This window comes from Lepidochelys olivacea (genome assembly GCF_965140295.1).
Source record: "Lepidochelys olivacea isolate rLepOli2 genome assembly, chromosome: 16".
Lineage (NCBI taxonomy): Eukaryota > Metazoa > Chordata > Testudines > Cheloniidae > Lepidochelys > Lepidochelys olivacea.
The window spans coordinates 22,435,725-22,457,383 of record NC_140426.1 but is presented as its reverse complement, the minus strand read 5'-3'; the positions used below and the strand labels follow the sequence as shown (position 1 = coordinate 22,457,383).

At 43.6% G+C, this 21,659-nt stretch overlaps 1 protein-coding gene across 1 annotated transcript in view; it reads right to left on the bottom strand.

Annotated features, from left to right (window-relative positions):
• UBAC1 (UBA domain containing 1) overlaps positions 1-13,956 on the bottom strand; it is a 28,549-nt gene extending 14,593 nt beyond the window's left edge. Inside the window, exons 1-3 of the mRNA XM_084650154.1 lie at positions 13,652-13,956; positions 5,783-5,903; positions 1,216-1,289 (exon numbers count right to left, since the gene is read on the bottom strand). Coding sequence (XP_084506280.1) covers positions 1,216-1,289; positions 5,783-5,903; positions 13,652-13,789 — 333 coding nt within the window. The 5' untranslated portion in view covers positions 13,790-13,956. The remainder of the gene's footprint in view (positions 1-1,215; positions 1,290-5,782; positions 5,904-13,651) is intronic.
• Positions 13,957-21,659: the final 7,703 nt, after the last annotated feature.

Sequence of the window (21,659 nt, the reverse complement as noted above, 5' to 3'; positions counted from 1 at the left end):
AGTGACATCCCAGCACATCAGGTGACACCCCAAAGGGCCCAATCCTGTCACAGTGTTCCTTCCCTGTAGGGTACTCTCTTCAAATGCATCTGTTTTCTGTTCAAAATTAGTAGGGAGACGTGAGTTGTGTCAACACCTTATGTGCCATTTAATACTGAAAGCGCTGCATTGTTTATAAATACAGCATGGGGAAATACAGTGCCCTGGACTAGCTCCAAATTTTCAACATACAGTCCAAAAATGGAAGGCTTGAAGCCCAAAGACACAGATGCACAGAGGACATAGTGTGAGGAAGAGTGTGTGACACGCAGCACAGCAAGACCTCAGAAGGGCAGTGCACAGGGAAATACAGATACCTACAGGAAGCAAATGCCAGAAGAGAAAAACAGGTTTGCACATACAAGGAGAGACCGCCAGCAATTCACAAGGACAAGCAAAGGCACAGCTCAGTACATCTGCAGATGATGGCAGCTACTGCACCACCAGGGCAGAAATGTCCTTTTGGAGAGCGTTGACCCACTGTAATAACAATTACACCCCGGGGGGCGGGGGGAGGAGTAACCCACTGTTATCCCAGTTGGAGAAAAAAACTGAAGTTCTAGTAGGGTCAATGCTTGTGCCCCAGGGTATGTCTACACTGGGGCTGGGAGCCAGTCCTCCAGCTCGAGCCGACAGACTTGTGTTAGTGGTGCTTGCGCTAATGCGCTAAAAATAGTTGTGTGGATTCTACCCCCTAGATCTGAGCTCCCTGCTGGTGCTGTAACATCCCCACAGCTATTTTGGCTGGCTCCCAGCTCCAGTGTAGACAAACTCCTGGTTACAGAGACCAAGTAGAGCTAAAGACAGAAATTAGAGCAATTAGACAACTTTCTAAAGGGCAGATCTATCTGAAGGCACAACATGGCACAACTTAAAATAATAGATTTATTCTGTTATTAGACATTCAAAGATCAACCTTACAGCATTTCCACAGAGCGTATCTATCCTGTTTGAGTCAAACATTATTGTTAATTTTCAGTCCTAATGCTTATGGTATTCTCTGGGAAGTTTCAAAGGAACATGAGTCCTCCTGAAATTAATTTATTTAATCTTTAATTAAATGGATGCATTTGCCTCCATAAATAACTAGTGAACACCCACAGCTACGCTTTTCCAAGTTGTTAATAAAAGGGGGGAAATGCAGACTAGAAAAACCTACAAATCTTCTGAACTCACTTTTTCCTCTGCTGATACTTCTGCCATTTTGGGAGGTGGAGGGGGAGCTCGCTTCTTTACCAACAACAAGACATCTAGAAAGAGAAGATACTGGAATATGTTAGAAGTAACATGCAATGGGTCACTGTCGGGCAATTCAGAACCCAAAATTTACAAACTGTAAAATGAAGGATGTTAGTTTTGGGCTAATTGCTCCTGTATACCCCCTGCATGGTCCCTCAAGGACATCCACTGAGAGCTTCCAGCTCCCAGATGCACCTCTCTTGAGCAGAGACCTGTATTTCTCTCCCTGCCGACTGGGGTTTTAAGGCTGCACAGCCCCGCACCATCCACTGTGATGACCCAGCAAGCCAGTTTGCCGGACAGACTTTGCCAGCAGCCCGTGTGTTGCTTTCTCTCCTCGAGGGGCATGAACAGCATAACCCCAGCAGTTACAAGGTACTGCTCAGCTCTTTCTGAGCTAGCACCTTTATTCTTGAAGTAAAAGCATTACAGAGTAAACAAAAAAAAACCCAATGAAATTTCCTATATGCATGCAAAAAGCTTACCAGAGGTCACCCATCAGTCTTATGGGGCCAAAATCTTCCCAACCCTTCCACAAGGGTTGGGGCCCCTGGACAGAAGGTCCTGTCCATTTGCTGGATCAGAAAGAAGGCCTGAATCAGTTTAAATGCAGCTTTTTTATGCCCCAAACCCTTCCTTTGTTGGTCTCTGGAAAATCCACTTTGCATCGGTATATACCGGCCATCCCAGAGAGTGGCACATTTCCAAAGGTGTTTCACCTAAGTCACCCCTTACTATTTTCGGTTCCTGGAGGAGCTGTGATAACCCTCCCCACTGGAGTTGCATACAATCCCTGCCCCACAGTGATAAATACAATACAGTCCCCAGAGATATTGCATGTGATTGCAACATCAGTTACATCAGAAATTGTAAAATGAAGGTTTTAATAGAAATGGGGTTTTGTTTGCATTCTTTGCACTGTTTCAGGGATTTTCCAGATTTAACTGTTTTTGGATCTAAACATTCCCCTTCTCTGTTTGCAACTCATGCACTCCAGCATTATGCTAGTGCAAGCAATTCAACTGCTGTATCTCTATATTAGGGCATAAAAGTAAAAAAAACAAACTGACAATAAAGTACTGGACAAAGTTAAACTGACTGGTCTATGGGTGAGGCGGAGTGACATACAAAGAGTAAATAAAATGCTGAAAAGTTAGATTTGAACAATCCTTTCAGTCGTAATCATCTGAGATATTGCTTGGAAATGGCTTATTTTAATATGTACAGTTAAAAAGTTAGACCTTTGCAGCCAAATTTTGACATCAGTTAAACAATGGATTGATCCTGGATTTACAGTTCTAATAGAATTCAGAACATGGCTCATCATTAGTTATACTTTGTCTACATGTTAAACCCGCTTATCCCTAGTTCTGCTCCCCGCCTCCCCCCTGCCCCAGGAAAGGAGCTCCTTGTGGGCCCCAAGTCCCCTAAAATGGATTGTGCTGTTTGCAAAAGTGACAACAATTGCTCCAACACAATAAGAATCCTGTAGCAATGTGTTTCCTGCCAAACCAGAGGCTGGAAAGAAAACCTAGAGCCAAACCACCTACGGTGTTCTTTACACTGGGGATTTGCCCTAATTGTAGCCATGAGTTGCCAGCCACCTGTATAGCTGCACCAGTGCAAACCCCTAGTATATGCATGTAAAGCCACTACCTGCAGTAGTGAAGCTTACCCATACTTGAAACTGAGGTGCAAATGGCAGCTTAGAGCAGCTCTCTCCGCTTAGACTAGGTGTCTGCACTGGTGACTGCCCAGCAATGCCTATAACTGGAGGAAATCTTCTGGGTAGATAAAGGTAAGTCTGAAAGATCTCAGGACGCATCACATGCTTTCCCTTTAGGCTTTTCATACTAATATTTTGCACTTACAAAGCACCTTTTCTTCCAAAGGTCTCAAAGCACTTTACATCCATTGGCTTAATTAAGTCTCCAGTACCCCTGTGACATAGGTCATTAATATAACAATTTACAGGAGGGGAAATGGGGAGACAAAGATGTTGAGGCCTAAATTAATGGGCATTTCTGAAAATTTAAATGCCCAATATGAATAGAATCCAGTTACCTGGCTACTCTAACCTTTAGACCGTCCTTTGTTTCACACTAAGCCTTTTTGCATTTTAATTCTACAGGCTAAATGCACACTTGGCGCAATTCCATTATAGCCAGCAGAGTTATACTAGGTATCCATTCTGATCTAAATCTGCAAAGCACAGCATAAGTGTACAGAGCCATAAAACTGAAACGCTGAAACAGAATCTTCAGAAAGCAACATAAGCCCACGATTTGACTTAGAGACCTGATCTGATAAAGGTGGTTTCTTTCTTTTTTTTTTTTAATCTATTATTTTTATTTACTTATAGCCAAATATTAGGGCTGTCAATTAATCGCAGTTAACTCTCACGATTAACTCAAAAAATTAATCACAATTACAAAAATTAATCGCGATTAATCGCAGTTTTAATTGGGCTGTTAAACAATAGAATACCAATTGAAATTTATTATATATTTTGAATGTTTTCTACATTTTTGTATATATTGTATTCTGGGTTGTAACTGAAATCAAAGTGTATATTATTTTTTATCAAATATTTGCACTGTAAAAAATGATAAAAGAAATAGTACTTTTCAATTCAACCCATACAAATACTGTAGTGCAGTCTCTTTCTCATGAAAGTGCAACTTACAAACGTAGCGTTTTTTTGTTACGTAACTGCACTCAAAAACAAAACAGTGTAAAACTTCAGAGCCTACAAGTCCACTCAGTCCTACCTCTTGTTCAGCCAATCGCTAAGACAAACAAGTTTGTTTACATTTACAGAATATAATACTTCCCTCTTCTTATTTACAATGTCACCAGAAAGTGAGAACAGGCATTTGCATGGCACTTTTGTAGCCAGCATTTCAAGGTATTTACATGCCAGATATGCTAAAGATTGGTATGCCCCTTCATGCTTTGGCCACCATTCCAGAGGACATGCTTCCACGCTGATGACGCTTGTTAAAAAAATAATGCGTTAATTAAATGGTGACTGAACTCCTTGGGGGGAAATTGTACGTCCCCTGCTCTGTGTTTTACCCGCATTCTGCCATATATTTCATGTTATAGCAGTCTCGGATGATGACCCAGCACATCTTGTTCGTTTTAAGAACACTTTCACTGCAGATCTGACAAAACACAAAGGTGGTACCAATGTAAGATTTCAAAATATAGCTACAGCACTCGACCAAAGGTTTAAGAATCTGAAATGCCTTCCAAAATCTGAGAGGGATAAGGTGTGGAGTATGTTTTCAGAGCTTTTAAAAGAACAACACTCTGATGCGGAAACTACAGAATCCGAACCACCAAAAGAGAAAACCAACCTTCTGCTGGTGGCATCTGACTTAGATAACGAAAATGAACATGCGTTGGTCCACGCTACTTGGGATTGTTATCAAGCAGAACCCATCATCACCATGGACGTATATCCCTTGGAATGGTGGTTGAAGCATGAAGGGACAAATGAATCTTTAGCACATCTGGCATGTAAATATCTTGCGATACCGGCTACAACAGTGCCATGTGAACGCCTGTACTCACTTTTAGGTGACATTGTAAACAAGAAGCGGGCAGCATTATCTCCTGCAAATGTAAACAAACCTGTTTGTCTGAGCAACTAACTGAACAAGAAGTAGGACTGAGTGGACTTGCAGGCACTAAAATTTTACATTGTTTTATATTTGAATGCAGGTTTTTTGGTACCTAATTCTACATTTGTAAGTTCAACTTTCGTGATAAAGAGACTGCACTACAGTACTTGTATTAGGTGAATTGAAAAATACTATTTTTTTTTTTTTACAGGGCAAATGCTTGTAATCAAAAATAAATATAAAGTGAGCACTGTACACTTTGTATTCTGTGCTGTAATTGAAATCAATATATCTGAAAATGCAGAAAATATCCAAACATGTTAAAAATTGGTATTCTATTATTGTTTAACAGCATGATCAAGCAAAATTAATCGCGCGATTAATCGCTTTACAGCCCTACCAAATATCCAAAAGCCAAGTAAAAATAAAAGAATGCATGGGGTGGTATTAGGCCTAATGGCCTAATTTGTATTTACCGTCCTCAAACACAATTGCAAAGGGTAAAAGCTGTATGAACCTATGAGACATATCAGCTTATAACTGTAGTTCCTTTTTTTGTTTGTGTTAAAACAGATTTACAAAATAAAAAAATCATTTAATCTACTGGCTCAACTACGGTGTGTATAATTCATGTTTATTTCTTTAAAAAAAAAGAACACACAATGTTGCAGCAAGCAACAAAAACATATTTGATAGTCTAAACACTTTCTATTTCCTGTACCTTTTAGCCATTTTATCAGTGCCCTTGTATCAGAATCCAGAATAGGCGTTAAGGTCACAGTTTGGCATGCACCTCACAATTAAATACAGTCTCATGTTACTAGGCTCACAGGCTACGATTGCATGAATGAGGTTTAATCATAAAGCTCTCCTACCTTTATCTTGAATGTTTTCCTCCAAGACTGTTTTCGTATCTGTCAGGACCTTCTCTGAAGTAGCATGGATCAATTTATGATGCGTTATGCTTTTTGGATCCTCTAAGCTCCCAGGTACACACTAGAGAAAGTGATAAATACTAAGCATCAGAGGACAAGAATAATAAGCCTACTGCATAAATCACTATACCTCGTCTTAAAGGGAGTCGCCACATTTGAACTGTGCCAGCATTTACGAATCTCTTAATAGCTTAAGTAATAGACAGTATGCCAGAGGCTAATGTGCTGAGTATAATATGCACTAAAAAAATGGAGATTTGAGTCATGGTGTAACAGTACTCACTGTGGTAGTGAACAAGAAAATGGGTTTTTTTCCACATAGCCAAGTGCCCCGGCTGAGAGGGGAAAATATCCAAAAGGAGGATTTCAGATTTATCATAGTGATGCTTTTAAAATTAAAAGCTGGCAAAAAGCAACATCTAGGTTCCTGCTGACTGACTGACGCTCTAAACAATTTTTTGAAACAGCTAACTTCAAAGACCAAACCCTGCAGCCCTTTCACATATGGATGGTCCTTTGGAAGTCAGTAGGCTACTCATGTAATAGCTACATGATCAGGTCTCAAAAAACTGAAAAATGTCAGATAGAAATATTTGGTAAGACATAATATTTTATTATGACAATTTATTTAATATGGTGATCTGGAAAACATGGGAATGAGGGACCATTAATTTAGCACTATCGGAGTGGGTTAATTTTGTTTCTCTCTTTAAAAAGTGACAAATTAGTCCAAAAACCCTTAAGACTTTTCAAATGAAATATATAAGACCAATGCTAAAATACTGCTTTAAAGTGGTAGGCCTCTCAACTGGAATTGCTAGCATTTGATTAGGTCTGCCCTCCTAATGTCCAGACTCAGAGTTTCTAGGGATTTTTTAAAAAAATATGTACTGCTGAGAAAAATAGGTTTGAGCGTAAATAATGTCCTATGTTCATTTCAGTCTGAGCACCTCAGGAGCAGTCACGGTTCGAGAGACTATTCCACGCTGAGTAGGCTGCAACTGGACTATTTTGTCCACATCCTTCCTGAAGTGAGGCACCCAGACTGGACACATTGGAGAAAGTCCAGGGACGCGCAACAAAAATAATTAAAGGTCTAGAAAACATGACCTATGAGAGAAAATTGAAAAAACTAGGTTTGTTTAGTCTGGAGAAGAGAAGACTGAGAGGGGACATGATCACTGTTTTCAAGTACGTAAAAGGTTGCTACACAGAGGAAGAAGAAAAATTGTTCTCCTTAATCTCTGAGGATAGGACAAGAAGCAATGGGCTTAAATTGCAGCAAGGGAGATTTAGGTTGGACATTAGGAAAAACCTCTTAACTGTCAGAATGGTTAAGCACTGGAATAAATTGCCCAGGGAGGTTGTGGAATCTCCATCCTTGGAGATTTTTAAGAGCAAGTTATACAAACACCTGTCAAGGATGGTCTAGATCAGTGGTTCTCAAAGCCCGTCCGCCGCTTGTTCAGGGAAAGCCCGTGGCACACCAGACCAGTTTGTTTACCTGCCACGTCCGCAGGTTCAGCTGATCGCGGCTCCCACTGGCCGCAGTTCGCCGCTCCAGGCCAATGGGGGCTGTGGGAAGGGCGGCCAGCATGTCCCTTGACCCGTGCCGCTTCCTGCGGCCCCCATTGACCTGGAGCGGCAAACCACAGCCAGTGGGAGCCGCGATCAGCCAAACCTGCGGACGTAGCAGGTAAACAAACTGGTCCAGCGCGCCAGGGGCTTTCCCTGAACAAGCAGCAGACCAGCTTTGAGAACCACTGGTCTAGACAATACTTAGTCCTGCCATGAGTGCAGGGGACTGGACTAGATGATCTCTCAAGGTCCCTTCCAGTCCTATGTTTCTATGGGTTGGGGTGATGCAGATGGTTTGCAATTTTTCTATCACTAATAAAAGCAAACATATTTCCTAATTCCACAGATAGAACGGGTTTGCTAAGAAAACTGCTTTAAAGCCGAACCAACAATTTCACTTTTAATAGGTGACATTTGTGATCAGCTACCTCCGGAAGAATTGGAGGTGAGGACAGTAGCAGTTAACGAAGATCTGCATTCAGTGAGTCAGCTTCTGATCTCAAGTACATCAATATAACTCCATGTAGACTGGATTTACACTGGTGTAAGAGCAGAGTCTAACACCAGTGCTCAGGGGTGAAATCTCTGGGCACTAGGGCCAATATACAGACAAAAGGGAGACTTGGGGAAAAGACTGACAGCTCAGACAGTAGCAATTAGGCCTTCAAGTTAAAAGGCTAAAGAAAACTAATACTGAGCTTTTAAAGCATTCTTGCAATACTGAAGGTTGCAATGCCGCTATCAGGCATCTCCTTCACAAGGAGTGCTAAATGCACATGCCTTCTCCCTAATCTAGTAATCACTATTTCCTCACGCAGTATCATATGTAGTGATACTTTGCACTTCTATTGCACCTGTCAGAGGATCTCACAGCACTTGCAAACACTAAGCACAACAAGAACTCCCTGTTGTACAGAAGAACACACAAATAGTAGAAGAATTTCTGTGTCTTGCCCAAGGTCACTCAATGGAATCAACAACAGAGTTAGCCTCAAGAATCCCTTTTGTCTGTAAACCACTAGACTGAACAGTGTTTTCTGTAGCTTTTCTTCTTGATCTGAGAAATATTCACAGTAAATCTCATGTTTCTCCTAGTATTCTATGTCTAAAAATGCACCAACCATTATAAACAGAAGTAGGGTACCGGAGCATTTGAAGATATTTTTGCAGCATGTGTCACTGCATTCTCATTAGGAAACGGGAATCTCAAAACCCTTGGGCTTCCCATAGAAATGTTGTCAGAAGTTAGATTACAACAGTGCTCAGCAATGAACAGTGTATTTACAAAGCCCGACACAAAACCAGGGATTCTCCTCTTTCTCGGAAAAAAAATCTGATTAGAATATTGAAAACTGTTCCGTAGCACCAAGTATATAAACTAAGACTATGCATCAGGCCCACAGCAGGTGTAAATTGGCAAAATTCCACTGAAGTCAACGGCGCTCTGCTGATCTACACCAGCTGAGGATCTGGCCCTTTTTGTCCAGGTATCAAAGAAAGACTGCACAGGATTAAGCTTTTGGTAAGCTCAGCAAATGTAAGCATCTAGCCTCTGAATGTACGCACCACAGTGGAACTTTAGAAAAGGAGCCTGGCGTTTCACCCTGCTTGGCTATTTTAGCATTGCGACACAAAATACGAATCCATCCACAGCTTGAACTGGCTCATCTTCACGCGAGAATGGTTCAGTGACCCAGAGCGATAGACTCCCAGAACAACATTACATCAGTGCATCTAGAGGCTTCTCATTTATTCCAGGGGAAATAGGGAATATAACAGTTGAAATGTTAGAAAGGGAGAAACTAAAATCACTGAAGCCACAAGACTGAATGCATCCGATGAAGTGAGCTGTAGCTCATGAAAGCTTATGCTCAAATAAATTTGTTAGTCTCTAAAGTGCCACAAGTACTCCTTTTCTTTTTTGCGAATACAGACTAACACGGCTGCTACTCTAAAGACTGATAAAGTCACTCATCTCACCCAGGCAGCACACTGAGGACAAGCAAAACACTTAACAACAACCTTGAGCAAGACCTTACAAAGTTGTTCACAAAAATGAAAAGAGCTTTCTGAATGAGATTATTTTCAATATACATTTTTAACTAAGCATTTTTAGTCTGTTCTTTGCAAGTGTCTTTCACCTCTAGAAGAAGGCATTTACCATCGACTGCAATGGGTTTTTTGCAAACATTAGTATTAATCTAACTCAGGGTCTTCAGAGTGCTTTCAGAATCCATGATCTCTCTACCTGCCCTGCATTCAGTGTGGTCATTAGAGAGCTCAACTGTTTGTTCCTTTACTTATACATCAAAATGCACCAGTTTTCACCAAAAGTCTTCAGCTCCCGATTTTAAATTATTTCTGAACACCTAACACATCAACAGGGCTGCAGTGAGATTGTTTTAGCTTTGCATACCCGTGACTTACAACTAGTCCTTCAGCATGTTAACTGCTGATCTAAATCCAAAGACTGCATTAGAATCTAGGATCAAACAGAAACTCCTAAAATTGATCTAACGAGGTACCCAAAATGCATGAGAAGAAACCATCAGTGGTGCGTTTGAACTCTAGACACCATAGGGATGCTAGTTTCACAAATCCTTGGATTAAGGCTCTTCTGTGAAAGAACATGGGGCTGATGACCAGGACCAGCTCCAGGCACCAGCAAAGCAAGCACGTGCTTGGGGCGGCATTCCAGCCACCCTTCTCTTTTTTTCCTTGGGCAGTTATGCTCTTGGAGCGGCAAAAAACCTAGAGCTGGCCCTGCTGATAACTCTAGGGGAAATAGCTTAGATTAAACTACAGAGCTTTGCAACTATTGGTATCATACTGGCGTCTTGGTAGGAATCTAAGGGCTGCAGTTAAATTTTTGTTTAAAGTATGCAAAATCATGGGTACACAACACTAATATTTGCTTGCACTGCTATCTTCCTTGGTAGACAAGAAGCTATCGTTGGGAGTTTGTGTGTTTTTGCTTTCAATACATTTTTCTTTGAAATTCTTTTTTGCTTTTCTAGTTACAGCAAGAGTGTGGGTTATTAAAATTTGCACTACACATCTACAATCGGACTCCAGGGCCATCTGGTTGCAGTGTGCCATTGTCTCTTATCACACCACTAAACATATGGTGGACAAAGATTGAACATCCAGCCAGACCACCTTAAGGATTTAGCTAGAGGCTGATCTGGGAGGTGCTTGACCTGCAAGTAGGCTACAACCCTTTGGGATCTGTCACAATGATGAAGATACTGTATTTTCTGTAGAGTCACCTCTTCAAAGTGACAAATCCCCCATGTTAGACTCATGTACCCTCCTCTTTGCTTAACAATTGAGCATTGGAATTATTCCGAAATGTCTCCACCAACCACAGTGTCATTTCCTGAACCGCCAATTGCTAAAGTGCAATGTAATTATGCCCACTTGTGTGTGGTTGAACAGACTGTTAAAAAAAATCTCTTTAAAAACTGCCAGTTTCAAAACCAGAACTGGGCAAATTTGGGTCCTGATATTGCGAGGTGTCGTGTGACCATGGCACCAAGCCCCACTGAAGTTTGTGGGGCTCCACACAGCGGCAGGCATCTTCCCACACAGAGCAGCTTGTAGGACTGGGGTCTTGGGTCACAGATAACTGGGGGAAAATGCTTCCCTTTTGTAGGCACAAACACTTGCAACAGACACCCCTCCAAGTGGAAAGCTAATTAGGGATAAAGAGCTCGCCACTGGATCAGAGTGCAGAATTAGTTAGGAAAAGACATCAGGATACTTAGTGACAACTTTGGAGCTCAGTGACCTTTTGGAAGCTACTGGAGGGGAAAAGGGGTGAGAAATGGAACACCTCCTTTCCTTATCCAAAGTAGGACTATGTAGCGAATGTTACTTTCTACTACTCACAGCAATAGTGATTGCAGGGGCTTTGGGGAACAGATTAATTAGCATCTCATTAGAGGTGGCTGCATTAGTTATCTGAAGGTGCTACCAAGATTCATTACAATATGCTTGTGATCACTAGACACGATTTTCCCATTTCCATTTTTCCTCTTCATAAGGTTATATATTATCCATAATGGCTATGCAAATCCACACCATTACCACTAAGAAGCAGACAGAATGAGATCAACCACCACTGCCTAGTTATTAATTGTCTTCTGCCCTGACTCACATTACCTACAAGCACTTCTTCAATTAGGCTTCCTGAAAATTAAAGGTCTTTCAGATCTGCACTTATGCATGCAATCACTGTACTACTCTGCCTTGGCAATCCTCACACCACTCTTGTGCATAATCACGCAGTTGGGCTGAATAAGGATAGCAACATGATAATTCTCCATGAGCTCTGCAAGATGTGGTAGTCCCACACCTATTCTATAATGCAGAGGCACCCTAATTTTGCCCAACCAACAGTTGCACTGGTCATCAAGTTGGAATATTGCATGCTGAGACCTATTGCTTCCAGGGGCTCTGTATTTTAAAATAAACAGCGAGGGGACCCATTATAAAAATTTTGTGTACTACATTTAGCTTACTGGCCACCCTTACTGAAACAGAATCACTACACATCTAAGAGACAAACCCCTTCACTTAAAGTTATGTAAGCAACAGAAAGCGTAAACATAATTATAGGCTCCTGCTATAACTGCTTGCTCTCATATATCTATATGTAAAATCTATACACACACACACAATTACTAAGACACAAAACTTCACATTTCAACAACACTTTGAAAAGGAAAAGTGCTTTGCAAGGCAATATCCTTTACTCCTCCGAGAAATAGGCAAGGACTGCCCCCCGCCCACCCCCTTTTCAGTTACACAGCCATTTAGCGTCAGAGTCAAGATTAGAACTCAGGAGTTCCTGGCTCAGACAACTAGAACACGCTGTCTTGGCCCAGGAATTGCATCTTCTGGGGCAAACCATGGTAAGTGTCTCATGTACGGAGATCCTATACGTTACTGTATTTGTCACATTTTATTGAAAAATAGAACAGTTATTACAAGCTTAGAATTGCAGTCCAATAGACCCTCCAACAAACTGACTCATTTACTTGGTGAACAGATCCAAAGCCTGTCACCAACAAGACATGTATGGTAAATAAGCAAACTAGAATGAAGAAACCCCCTGTGTTTCAGCCACATTGCTACAATGACACCTTTACATATTCTCTCTTCAGTGCAATCAGTTTCCTAGAGGGCAAAGGACTGTGAGACATGTGAAAGTCTTAATCGATTGAAGGTAAGGAGAACATGAAACCCACAACAATACTGCACCTATTAAGCAGTAGTGATGTAGTAAGTAGTAATCTTCCCACAAGTACTGCCCCACTGCCAACTTCAAAGAACTTGTAGTTATTACCCCTGTTCTTTATGTTTGTTCTGAAAACACAGAAAACCAAGGAACAAAAAAACATTGCAGTCGCTTGTAGGGAATCATCCAAAACCACTTCAGCAATTTCTCACAAGCTGTATCTGCCAACTCGCACAATACTGTGAGTATAAGAGCTAGAAATATGTAGTCTAGGGGTCCCATGAATCCAAACTCCTGTCATTAAAGATTGCAGAGCAATTCCCATATTAATCCCGTTTTCCCCCCATGAACTTGTAACTTTCTGAAGCAGGTATTCATCTCATAGGCTGAAATGCACCATGCCTCAATTTTTGTGGGACAATTACAGACACAGCAAAGGAAGGAGTCGGGAGGGAAAACAACTCTCTATTTTTCCACAGCACCTTTAAAGGGGGGGGGGGGGGAGAGAGAGGAGACATATGAATTCTGAAATATTTAGTACCCACTGCAGTATCCACCTGGGCCAGCAGGCTCAGGGGTCACATAGCGTACGACGCCTCCAGACTGCAATGGCACCCCCTAGGCACGTAATCGTTACACCCCCGCCCCACCCCCAAGGACATGCAACAACTCGCTCCAGTCAAAGGGAACTGACCGCAGGCCCCCCCACCCCCCCCACGAAATGGCGTCAAGGGAACTCTTCTTGTGTGGGGTGGGGGAAAGAGGCAGAGGGCACTAGGGACCCCGCGCCCCCCGGCCCGCCCCAGGCTGGCTACAGACAGCGCGGGAGGGGGTGGACGGTACAGCTGCCCCCCCCCGCACACTCGGGGCCTATCGCCAATGCTCTGCAGACCGCCCCCCCCGGCAGCCTGCAGGGGGTCTGTAAATAGCCAGGGGCCTGGGAAGGGGGGGGCGGGGAGCGGGCCGGAGGGGGGGGTGGCCTCACTGACGTGTTTCAAGCACCGCTCCTTGAGCTTCTCCACCGTCGTGTCCTCGGGCACCTCCTCCAGCCACTCCGCGCCCTCCGCGGAGCAGACATGGAGCCTCAGCACCCGCCCGGCGAAGAGCTTCTCCTCCTGCACGAACATGGCGCCCGGCCGCCCTCACCAGCCCGCGGCCATGGCGGCTGCGGCCGGCTGCCCGGGGCGCGGGCCCGGCCCCTCGCTCGGCGCCTCCCGCACGCCCCAGGCTCCGGCGGCAGCTCCTGTCACCGCCGCCCTGCGTGCGCTCGCAGTCGCGGCCGGGGGGCTCCCGCAACCGCCCAGCGCCGGAAGTGAGGGAGGGGCTACACGGCATGCTGGGGCTTGTAGTTTTCTTCGCCCTCAGCGCCCTTGCCGGAGGATGACACGGCTCCGGAAGCGGGAGACGCACTGCATGCTGGGACTTGTAGTTTTCTCCGCCCTCCCGTCCTGCCACAGCCCCGGAAGTGCGGGCCCAGGGGCCTGTCGGGAGCTGTAGGTTTCCCCCTCTACCTCCCTCTCCAGTTGCCAACCCTCCAGGAATGAAAGATTATTTTTAGTTAAAGATTCTGTCATGTGATGAAACCGCGGGGAATATGCCCAACTAAAACTGGGAACCCTACGCCAGAAGGGAGCCCAGTGCACTCTGGGAGCTGTAGTTTTTTACCTGGGGCGGGCAGGGAGGCGGGAAGCCTCCTGGTTTCTGATGGGAGTTGGAGCCCGCACCCGCAGAAGGGCATGGCGCACTGTAAACTTGCAGTCCCCGGGGCATGGTGGGGGTTGTACTCTCCTCAAACAACGTGCCTTGTGGGGATTGCACATCCTCTCTCTGAATACAAAGGGCTGCCAAGTGAATTGCCAGTGCATGGTGGAATTTGTAGTCCCGGACAGAAAATTAAGTGGGCCAAATGCATTATGGGAGTAGCAGGCCCTATTGGAAAAAAATAACGCTTAAGAGCATTATGGGCATTGTAGTCTTAGCCCCGAAAAAAAGCCCAAGTGCATTGTGGGAGTAGTAGTCTCTGTTAGAAAAACAAACCACAAGTGCATTATGGGAGAATGCATCTGATGAAGTGAGCTGCAGCTCACCAAAGCTGATGCTCAAATAAATTGGTTAGTCGCTTAGGTGCCACAAGTCCTCCTTTTCTTTTTGCGAATACAGACTAACAGGGCTGCTACTCTGAAACCTGTCATTATGGGAATTGTAGTCCTGGTTCGGAAACAACCCACTGTACTCTATCTATTCTAGCTCTCTCTGCGTTTTTTCTCTCACAACTACAAAACATCTCACAGGCATCCGCCCTACCACTAATGGGCTGGGTTCAAAGCCGGGACCTAGGTGTCAGACACGCAGCCCTTTGCATCTTCTAGTCTCCCTCTTGTTGATGTAGGAACAAAAGAGAAGATGTCATTTTAGGAGAATTGTACTTGACAATGTTTTGTAATGAAGGTGATAAACGAATTTATGTACTTTCCCTTGGCACTTGGCAGCCCTTTGTATTCAGAGAGAGGATGTGCAATCCCCACAAGGCACGTTGTTTGAGGAGAGTACAACCCCCACCATGCCCCGGGGACTTTCAAAGTAGCTTTGAAACACTGTGAAATACTAAAAAGGAGTACTTGTGGCACCTTAGCGACTAAGCACGAAAGCTTATGCTCAAATAAATTGGTTAGTCTCTAAGGTGCCACAAGTACTCCTTTTCTTTTTGCGAATACAGACTAACACGGCTCTTACTCTGAAACCTGTGAAATACTGGATATTATTTTTGTGTTCTTCCATTTCTGTAGGCACATCGGTTTCCTGTTTTAAAAAAACCCTTATGTATAGGTAACTAGGTATTTTATGAACATTTGGGCACCTATTTCTACAAACCCCTGGAAGTTGTGGGACTTTACAGGAAGTTTTCAATTTGGCCATTGGGGGGAGACAATAAACTGTATTTAGGATTTTTTGAAAAGGAAGGAAGGATTACTGGAAATATAAAGTGTGGTTGACAGGCAGATGAAGCTTTCTGGAAAAAATAAATCCAAACACTCCTAGTGGCTCGGTGGGTTCATGCACTGAACATTTATTTCTCAAGGTGAGGAGTCTGGTCAAAATTTGTCAATGATTTTGAAAGGCCCATTGTATCGCCCCAGTTGTACACATACACATGGCTACTGGCTGTGGTGCACCCCATTTCCGATTGCACACCAAACCTGTACCAGTTCTTTCAGCTCGCCTGATGAAATGCACTAAGAGCTAGGGATTTTATTATTCATCATTATTAATTATTTCTTTTGAAGACAATTTTGCTACAATCAGCCTGCCCCACCATGTCCCCGAGAGTCAGAATATATACCTAGTAGGGTGAAGGTTATTGTAGCAAAAATCAGAGTGCTAAACAAGTGGTGTATATTTAGGATGATATGGTCTTGTCTTGAAAAGATTATGGCCAAAGCAGTCCTTACACTGTTTTTATTCCATCTTCACTCTGCCTGACTCCCATCTCAAGATCATCATCATAAATAAATACAATTATAAAAAAAATAATACATGCAGCACTTACATAGTACCTTTTTCCATGGTAGAATCTTGAAGTGTCTAACGTAGTGCATCATCGTGCAATGTACGTATCCTACCTGCTGTAATTTGGAGATGTTCAATTTTATGAAGTTTTAAATTTTGTGAACTCCTCAGTCCCCAGTTAGTTCATAAAATAGGGGTTCTACTGTATTCTGTATCACATGCATAATGAAAATATGTGGGTAAATTTATAGAAATTAAAATAAAAGTGATTGGCAACCAAAATTAACTAGTTGTTTGTTCCTCACTACTGTCATGTCCTTCAAGACAATAAATACCCACTCAGCTATTAGCCCTAGTCACAAAGTCAAATTAAACAAATGCATCTTGTACCAACCTAAAGCCTCTGAGATCTCGGCTTAACAGACCACAAGAGGGAGCAAATTTCTCTTTGATGATCCCCTGCCACCTACCATCAACTCTGGGGAGAGACTGCAAGAGCCTTCCAGCTGATGATTAGATTGTCTTCTCATAAAAAAGACCATTGCTTTACCCTATAAGCTATTTGAATGTCCTGCTGGTTTCCCTTCACATCTGTTGACAGGGATCCCCTCCATTATTAATGGAATAACAAAAGGGAACTAAAATTAAAAGAAAGGAAGGGCTGTGACATTGCAGTATTATATCCCTCTTCCCATACCCAGGCTAACCGCCCTTCACTCATGATGCCCTTGGCTGACAGTTCCAGAAATCCTTTCTCATTAGAGATTATCTCTGCTCATCGATACAAGTCAAATAACCAAATAATAATAGACACAAAAGCACTTTGTGGTTTTGCTTGTGGTTCAGCCTGGTGCTTTTACCTGGGCAGTTCTTAGCAGAAGGGGCTCATGTATATGTTCTTTTTAGGGGTGTGAGGAGGAGGCGGGGGGAGTTTGTAGTTTTGTGTATGTCTCACTGCCTCCTCTCCAAGGTGCTGAAACATATGCCCCACTCTCCCACCCTTAGCAGTTTACTCATCACAGCACATTTGGGCCTTGATCCAATTCCGACTGAAGTCAGTCTCAGCTTTCCCATTGACTTCAGTGGGCAGCAGATTAGCCCTTGGCTTCCCAGGCACCTTGGTGTTCTTCCGTTAGCCTGGGACCCTTCACACCTACTTTCTACTAACATAAAGCATTCCCGCAATTACACGTCTGTGCACAGCTGTTGCTGTGGCTCAGCCTTTGCCAGGCCTGTGGTAGTTGCCAGCAACACTGTCAGTCTTCCTCCCCAAAGGAACCAGCAGCCATACTTTTATTATCATTACTATTATTATTTCTTTAGTGGGACATGTATGGGTTCCACAGTCCTGGGAAAAGATGAACATTTGGCTTCTGAATGAACAATGCAGCTAGCTGAGGTCCTCGCAGCTCCTCTCACCTAAGCCAGAAGGAATCAGTATATTTAGTTAGGAGATGTTTAAAACCAATGAAACATTCAGGCGATTTCCACAATGGGCTAAATTCAGCAGTGAGCTCTACGCCCGTCTAAGCTGTGTAGACTTTGGCACGACCATAGGTTGTCAGCAGCCCTTGGTGCTGGACTGTGATGACCCACCCCTTCCTTGGCACACACCTTTTTCAACACTGGTGTCTCTGGGTCACTAGTACAGTTGTTTACCCTTCTAAGCTTCCTGTCAGGACACTTTCCTGTGGATATCGGGTGATTCTGGCGGCTTTTCCTAACTGTATTTCAAGGGCCCAAAGCTGGGAATGGGCGATGGGGCATGAATCACTTGATGATTATCTGTTCTGTTCATTCCCTCTGAAGCACCTGGCATTGGCCACTGTCGGTAGACAGGACACTGGGCTAGATGGACCTTTGGTCTGACCCAGTATGGTTGTTCTTATGTTCTGGTGATCCTGCAGCTCTCTTGAAAATGTTACTGATTTACTATGCCTCTGTCTTCTGGGTTTAAAAATGGCTAAACTTGTATTTAACCAGATTAAACATAACAGTCGTGAGCAGCGACTCTTCTACTTCCTTCTCCTAAAGGGAAAGCCTGGCCGGGCTTCCGTTCCTGATCACAGTTTAGCTCCCTAACCCCCTCTGTGATTCTGCTCCCTCTCTGCTCGGGAGCCTTCCGACCACCCTCCAAATTCAACTCCCCAAAGTGCCAAATGAGAACTGGGATGGAGTTTGCATCCCAAACTCTGAGCCTGTGTCTCCGGGCACCCTGCAACATATGTTCTTCTAGGTTTTGTCCATCAACATACTCCATCATACAATTTTGCTTAACAACATTTATCCTAGAACAACCTCTCATATCAAACAACTTCAAGTGAACACAGCCCCTTCTCCACAAGGGCTGAGGTGGTTTGGAGAGGAGTGTGGAACTGCAGCAGAGAAAAGGATTTTTTCTGGCCATTTTTTGCACATGAATATTATATGCCAAACTGAAGCTGAATGGTTTATTTCCATGCTTTGAGTGCAGCCCCTGTTTGTTTGATAAAATGTGCCCATAAAGTTGCAAATACAGGGCAATTTGGCTACTGATGGGTAATGCATCATAAAGGCTAAAGAACTGTGAGCATTTAAAAATAGTCTGTTTAAAGGAGGGACATTACCTGCTTTATTTGCCCTGTAGCAGAATAAATACATAATCTGTTTATTATGTTAATATCATCCAAAGCCAAACAGTGCATAGTGTGTTACCTGCTTTTTATTACCAATACACCAAACTTAAAGACCAAATGTGTGAATGATGAAAGGTGGAAACCAAAGTCTTTTTTCCTTTGAGAACCCATATCTGCCATTTTATGTTTCTGGCTCAATTTTTTTTTTTGGTGATTGCTTCCAGCAGCAAGAATCTCCTTGATTTTAGAGACTGGGCCAAATACTAGTCTCACCAAATAAGGTTGCAGAGCTCCCGTTGATTTAATGTGACTCGGATTTGGCATGGGGGCTGCTCTAAATGACACCAAGGGACCAGAAATATACAGAGGGGAGTGCAAAGACCACCCACCTTTGCAAGTCCCTCTAGAGCTATGCCATGTGTTTCTCAGTGGGTATCCAGGCCATAATCACTACATATCTTGGGACAGATTCTCTGATGTTACCTTACGATGGTCCCAACAGAGAGGAGAGGAGCTGTCAGGGAGTTGGTTATGCCTCCTTTATTCTCTTCATGGTGCCAAGTGCAAGTCAGAGCAGCATTAAGGCTGCTCTAACATCTGCAAACTGCTTCTGGTCCCCTAGAGATGACACACTGGCTGAGGATACCTAGAGTGCATTTGCTGTGGCTGCTCTCTTTCCCTGACATACCCTCTGTTCCAGGTGCTCCAAGAAGGGCAGTGTAGGAACCAGCTGGGGACTCCCCTATGTGCGAGGCATTCCCATCGAGGGGCTTACAGTGAGTCTGTGCATGGGTGAGAATTGGCCCCTTTCTCGTGCCCTGATTAAGTGCGCACGCACACACACTGTGATGGTTCTCAGGGTACCCAGAACTGTGATACATCTGGTTACCTCCCACCCCCGCCCACCTCCAGCAAGAGGGAGTGTTGCTTGTGGTAGCTCAGCATTAGATCCCTGACACTGACAGCCCTTCAGCCACTCAAGCACACTCTTCTGGGCTAGGCCAGCCTTTTCCTTGCCTTGCCAGGTTAACAATAGGTGCACCCCAACCCCTGAATCTCTTTGAATCACTCCCCTGAGATACCCAGCGCTTGTCACTGACTACTCACAGAGCTTCCAGAGCCTTTGTCTCTGAAGGTGCAGTGTGCCTCAATTTACCAGTTTCACCCTAAGCCCCCAATCCTGTGAACCACACATCACTTGTGAGCACCTATGGTAAAGGTAAAGTAGATTTATTTAAAAAGTAATAAAGAAATAACTAGAAAGAGGGGAGAATGGTGGAAACATCTGGTTACAATACAAAACAAAACATAGAACGTGAATCTGGGTCTACACTTATCAGTGGCTCCTTTCCTATCTAATACAACTGATTTTCCCCTGAAGTTCAGTCTTTTGTAGAGCTGGCTGATTTCAGACAACCCAGAATCCAAGCATCCATGAATGTCCCATCTCACCCCTGCTCCCCACGGAGGGTTTCCTCAGCGAATGGACCCAGAACATCCTTCCCCTCACTCTGTGATATTGAAACAGGCTATTGTTTCTATTCGCAGACAGGGTGAACCCTGTCTTGCTGCAGTTTCTATTTTACCTTTAAGCGGTTTCGACTCTGTCGTGGCCTCTGATGGTTTCCCATTCAATGTGTTAGTATTGAAAGAGGCTAAGCAATTGAACCTAATATTGCATCATGGGCCAGACAGGGCAGAGTGACAGCTCCCCGTGGCATGACTGGGCCATGACCTTCAACTCCAAGTCCAGAAAACATACCTTGACTATAAACACACTGTTCCTTAAATATTTCCCGTACACATGTCTTAGTATGATTATGAGTCTTGACAAGTTATGAGCTTTCTGTAATCACCTCACATGATACCCCTTATGGATAAATACCCTGCAAGATATGTGTTTGGTGGAGTGAGTTTGGCAGGTCTGAGGTGAAAGTTGTTTGCAAAGAACAGAGGACCCGTTGCCAAGGGTCTCTGTGGCATACACACCTACTGCAGGAAGATCATCATTTATTTCAAGACTTCAGCACTGAGTATCTTTCCTGATGGCTTTGAGTGAAGAAATATGCTAGTGGAAAGGATAATGAAGCAGATTTGTCTTCCACCAATCAAACAGATTCACTCCTCCGATGGGATAAAGGGGTAAAGAACTTTCCCTTCACAATATTTTTCTCCATAATATGTTTTGACAATTTAATTTAGAAGTCATAGAGTAGCGAGGACACAGTCACCTGGGGGGTGGACATCGCAGGGTTCAGTTGCCTTTGTGATAAATTGGTGATAGTACAGAAATGACAAAATAACACAGGGGGACATGGAGGAGGCTGGCAGCATAGTTGGCAGCATGCATAGGATAAATTGAACACTACATTTCATTCAGGGCTCCTCAATAGTCCTGTGCAGCCCAATATAATTTATGAATTGCAATTAGCATTTTATTATGGATAGTGCCGCACTGCTGTATCGCTTCATTTCGGATTTTGCAGCAGTTGCAGAGTAAAGTTTTTGTAAATACAAAATACCTATTTATTGAAATTAAAGCAATCAATATGCTTTGGATGGTGATCTCTTGCAATTACTTTACACAGAGTCTGAATTCCTTGCAGAGGTGGCTCTCAGGGCATGCAGGGTTGCTCTGACTAGGCTGTTTTGAATCATAGGAACTATTGGTACATTGGATCTGAGCAGCATCTTTGTACGCTGCTGTCATGTAGTCAGCAGTTTCTTATATGACTTCTCAGTGACCCTGTGTTGTAACAAAAGGAATCAGAGAGAACCACAGGATCTGCCTGGGTCCAGCAGCCTTAAGAAGGAGTCTACTCTATATTCATTACTGCTGAGTCCTGTCTGCTCCCTATCATGAAGGAGACTCTAC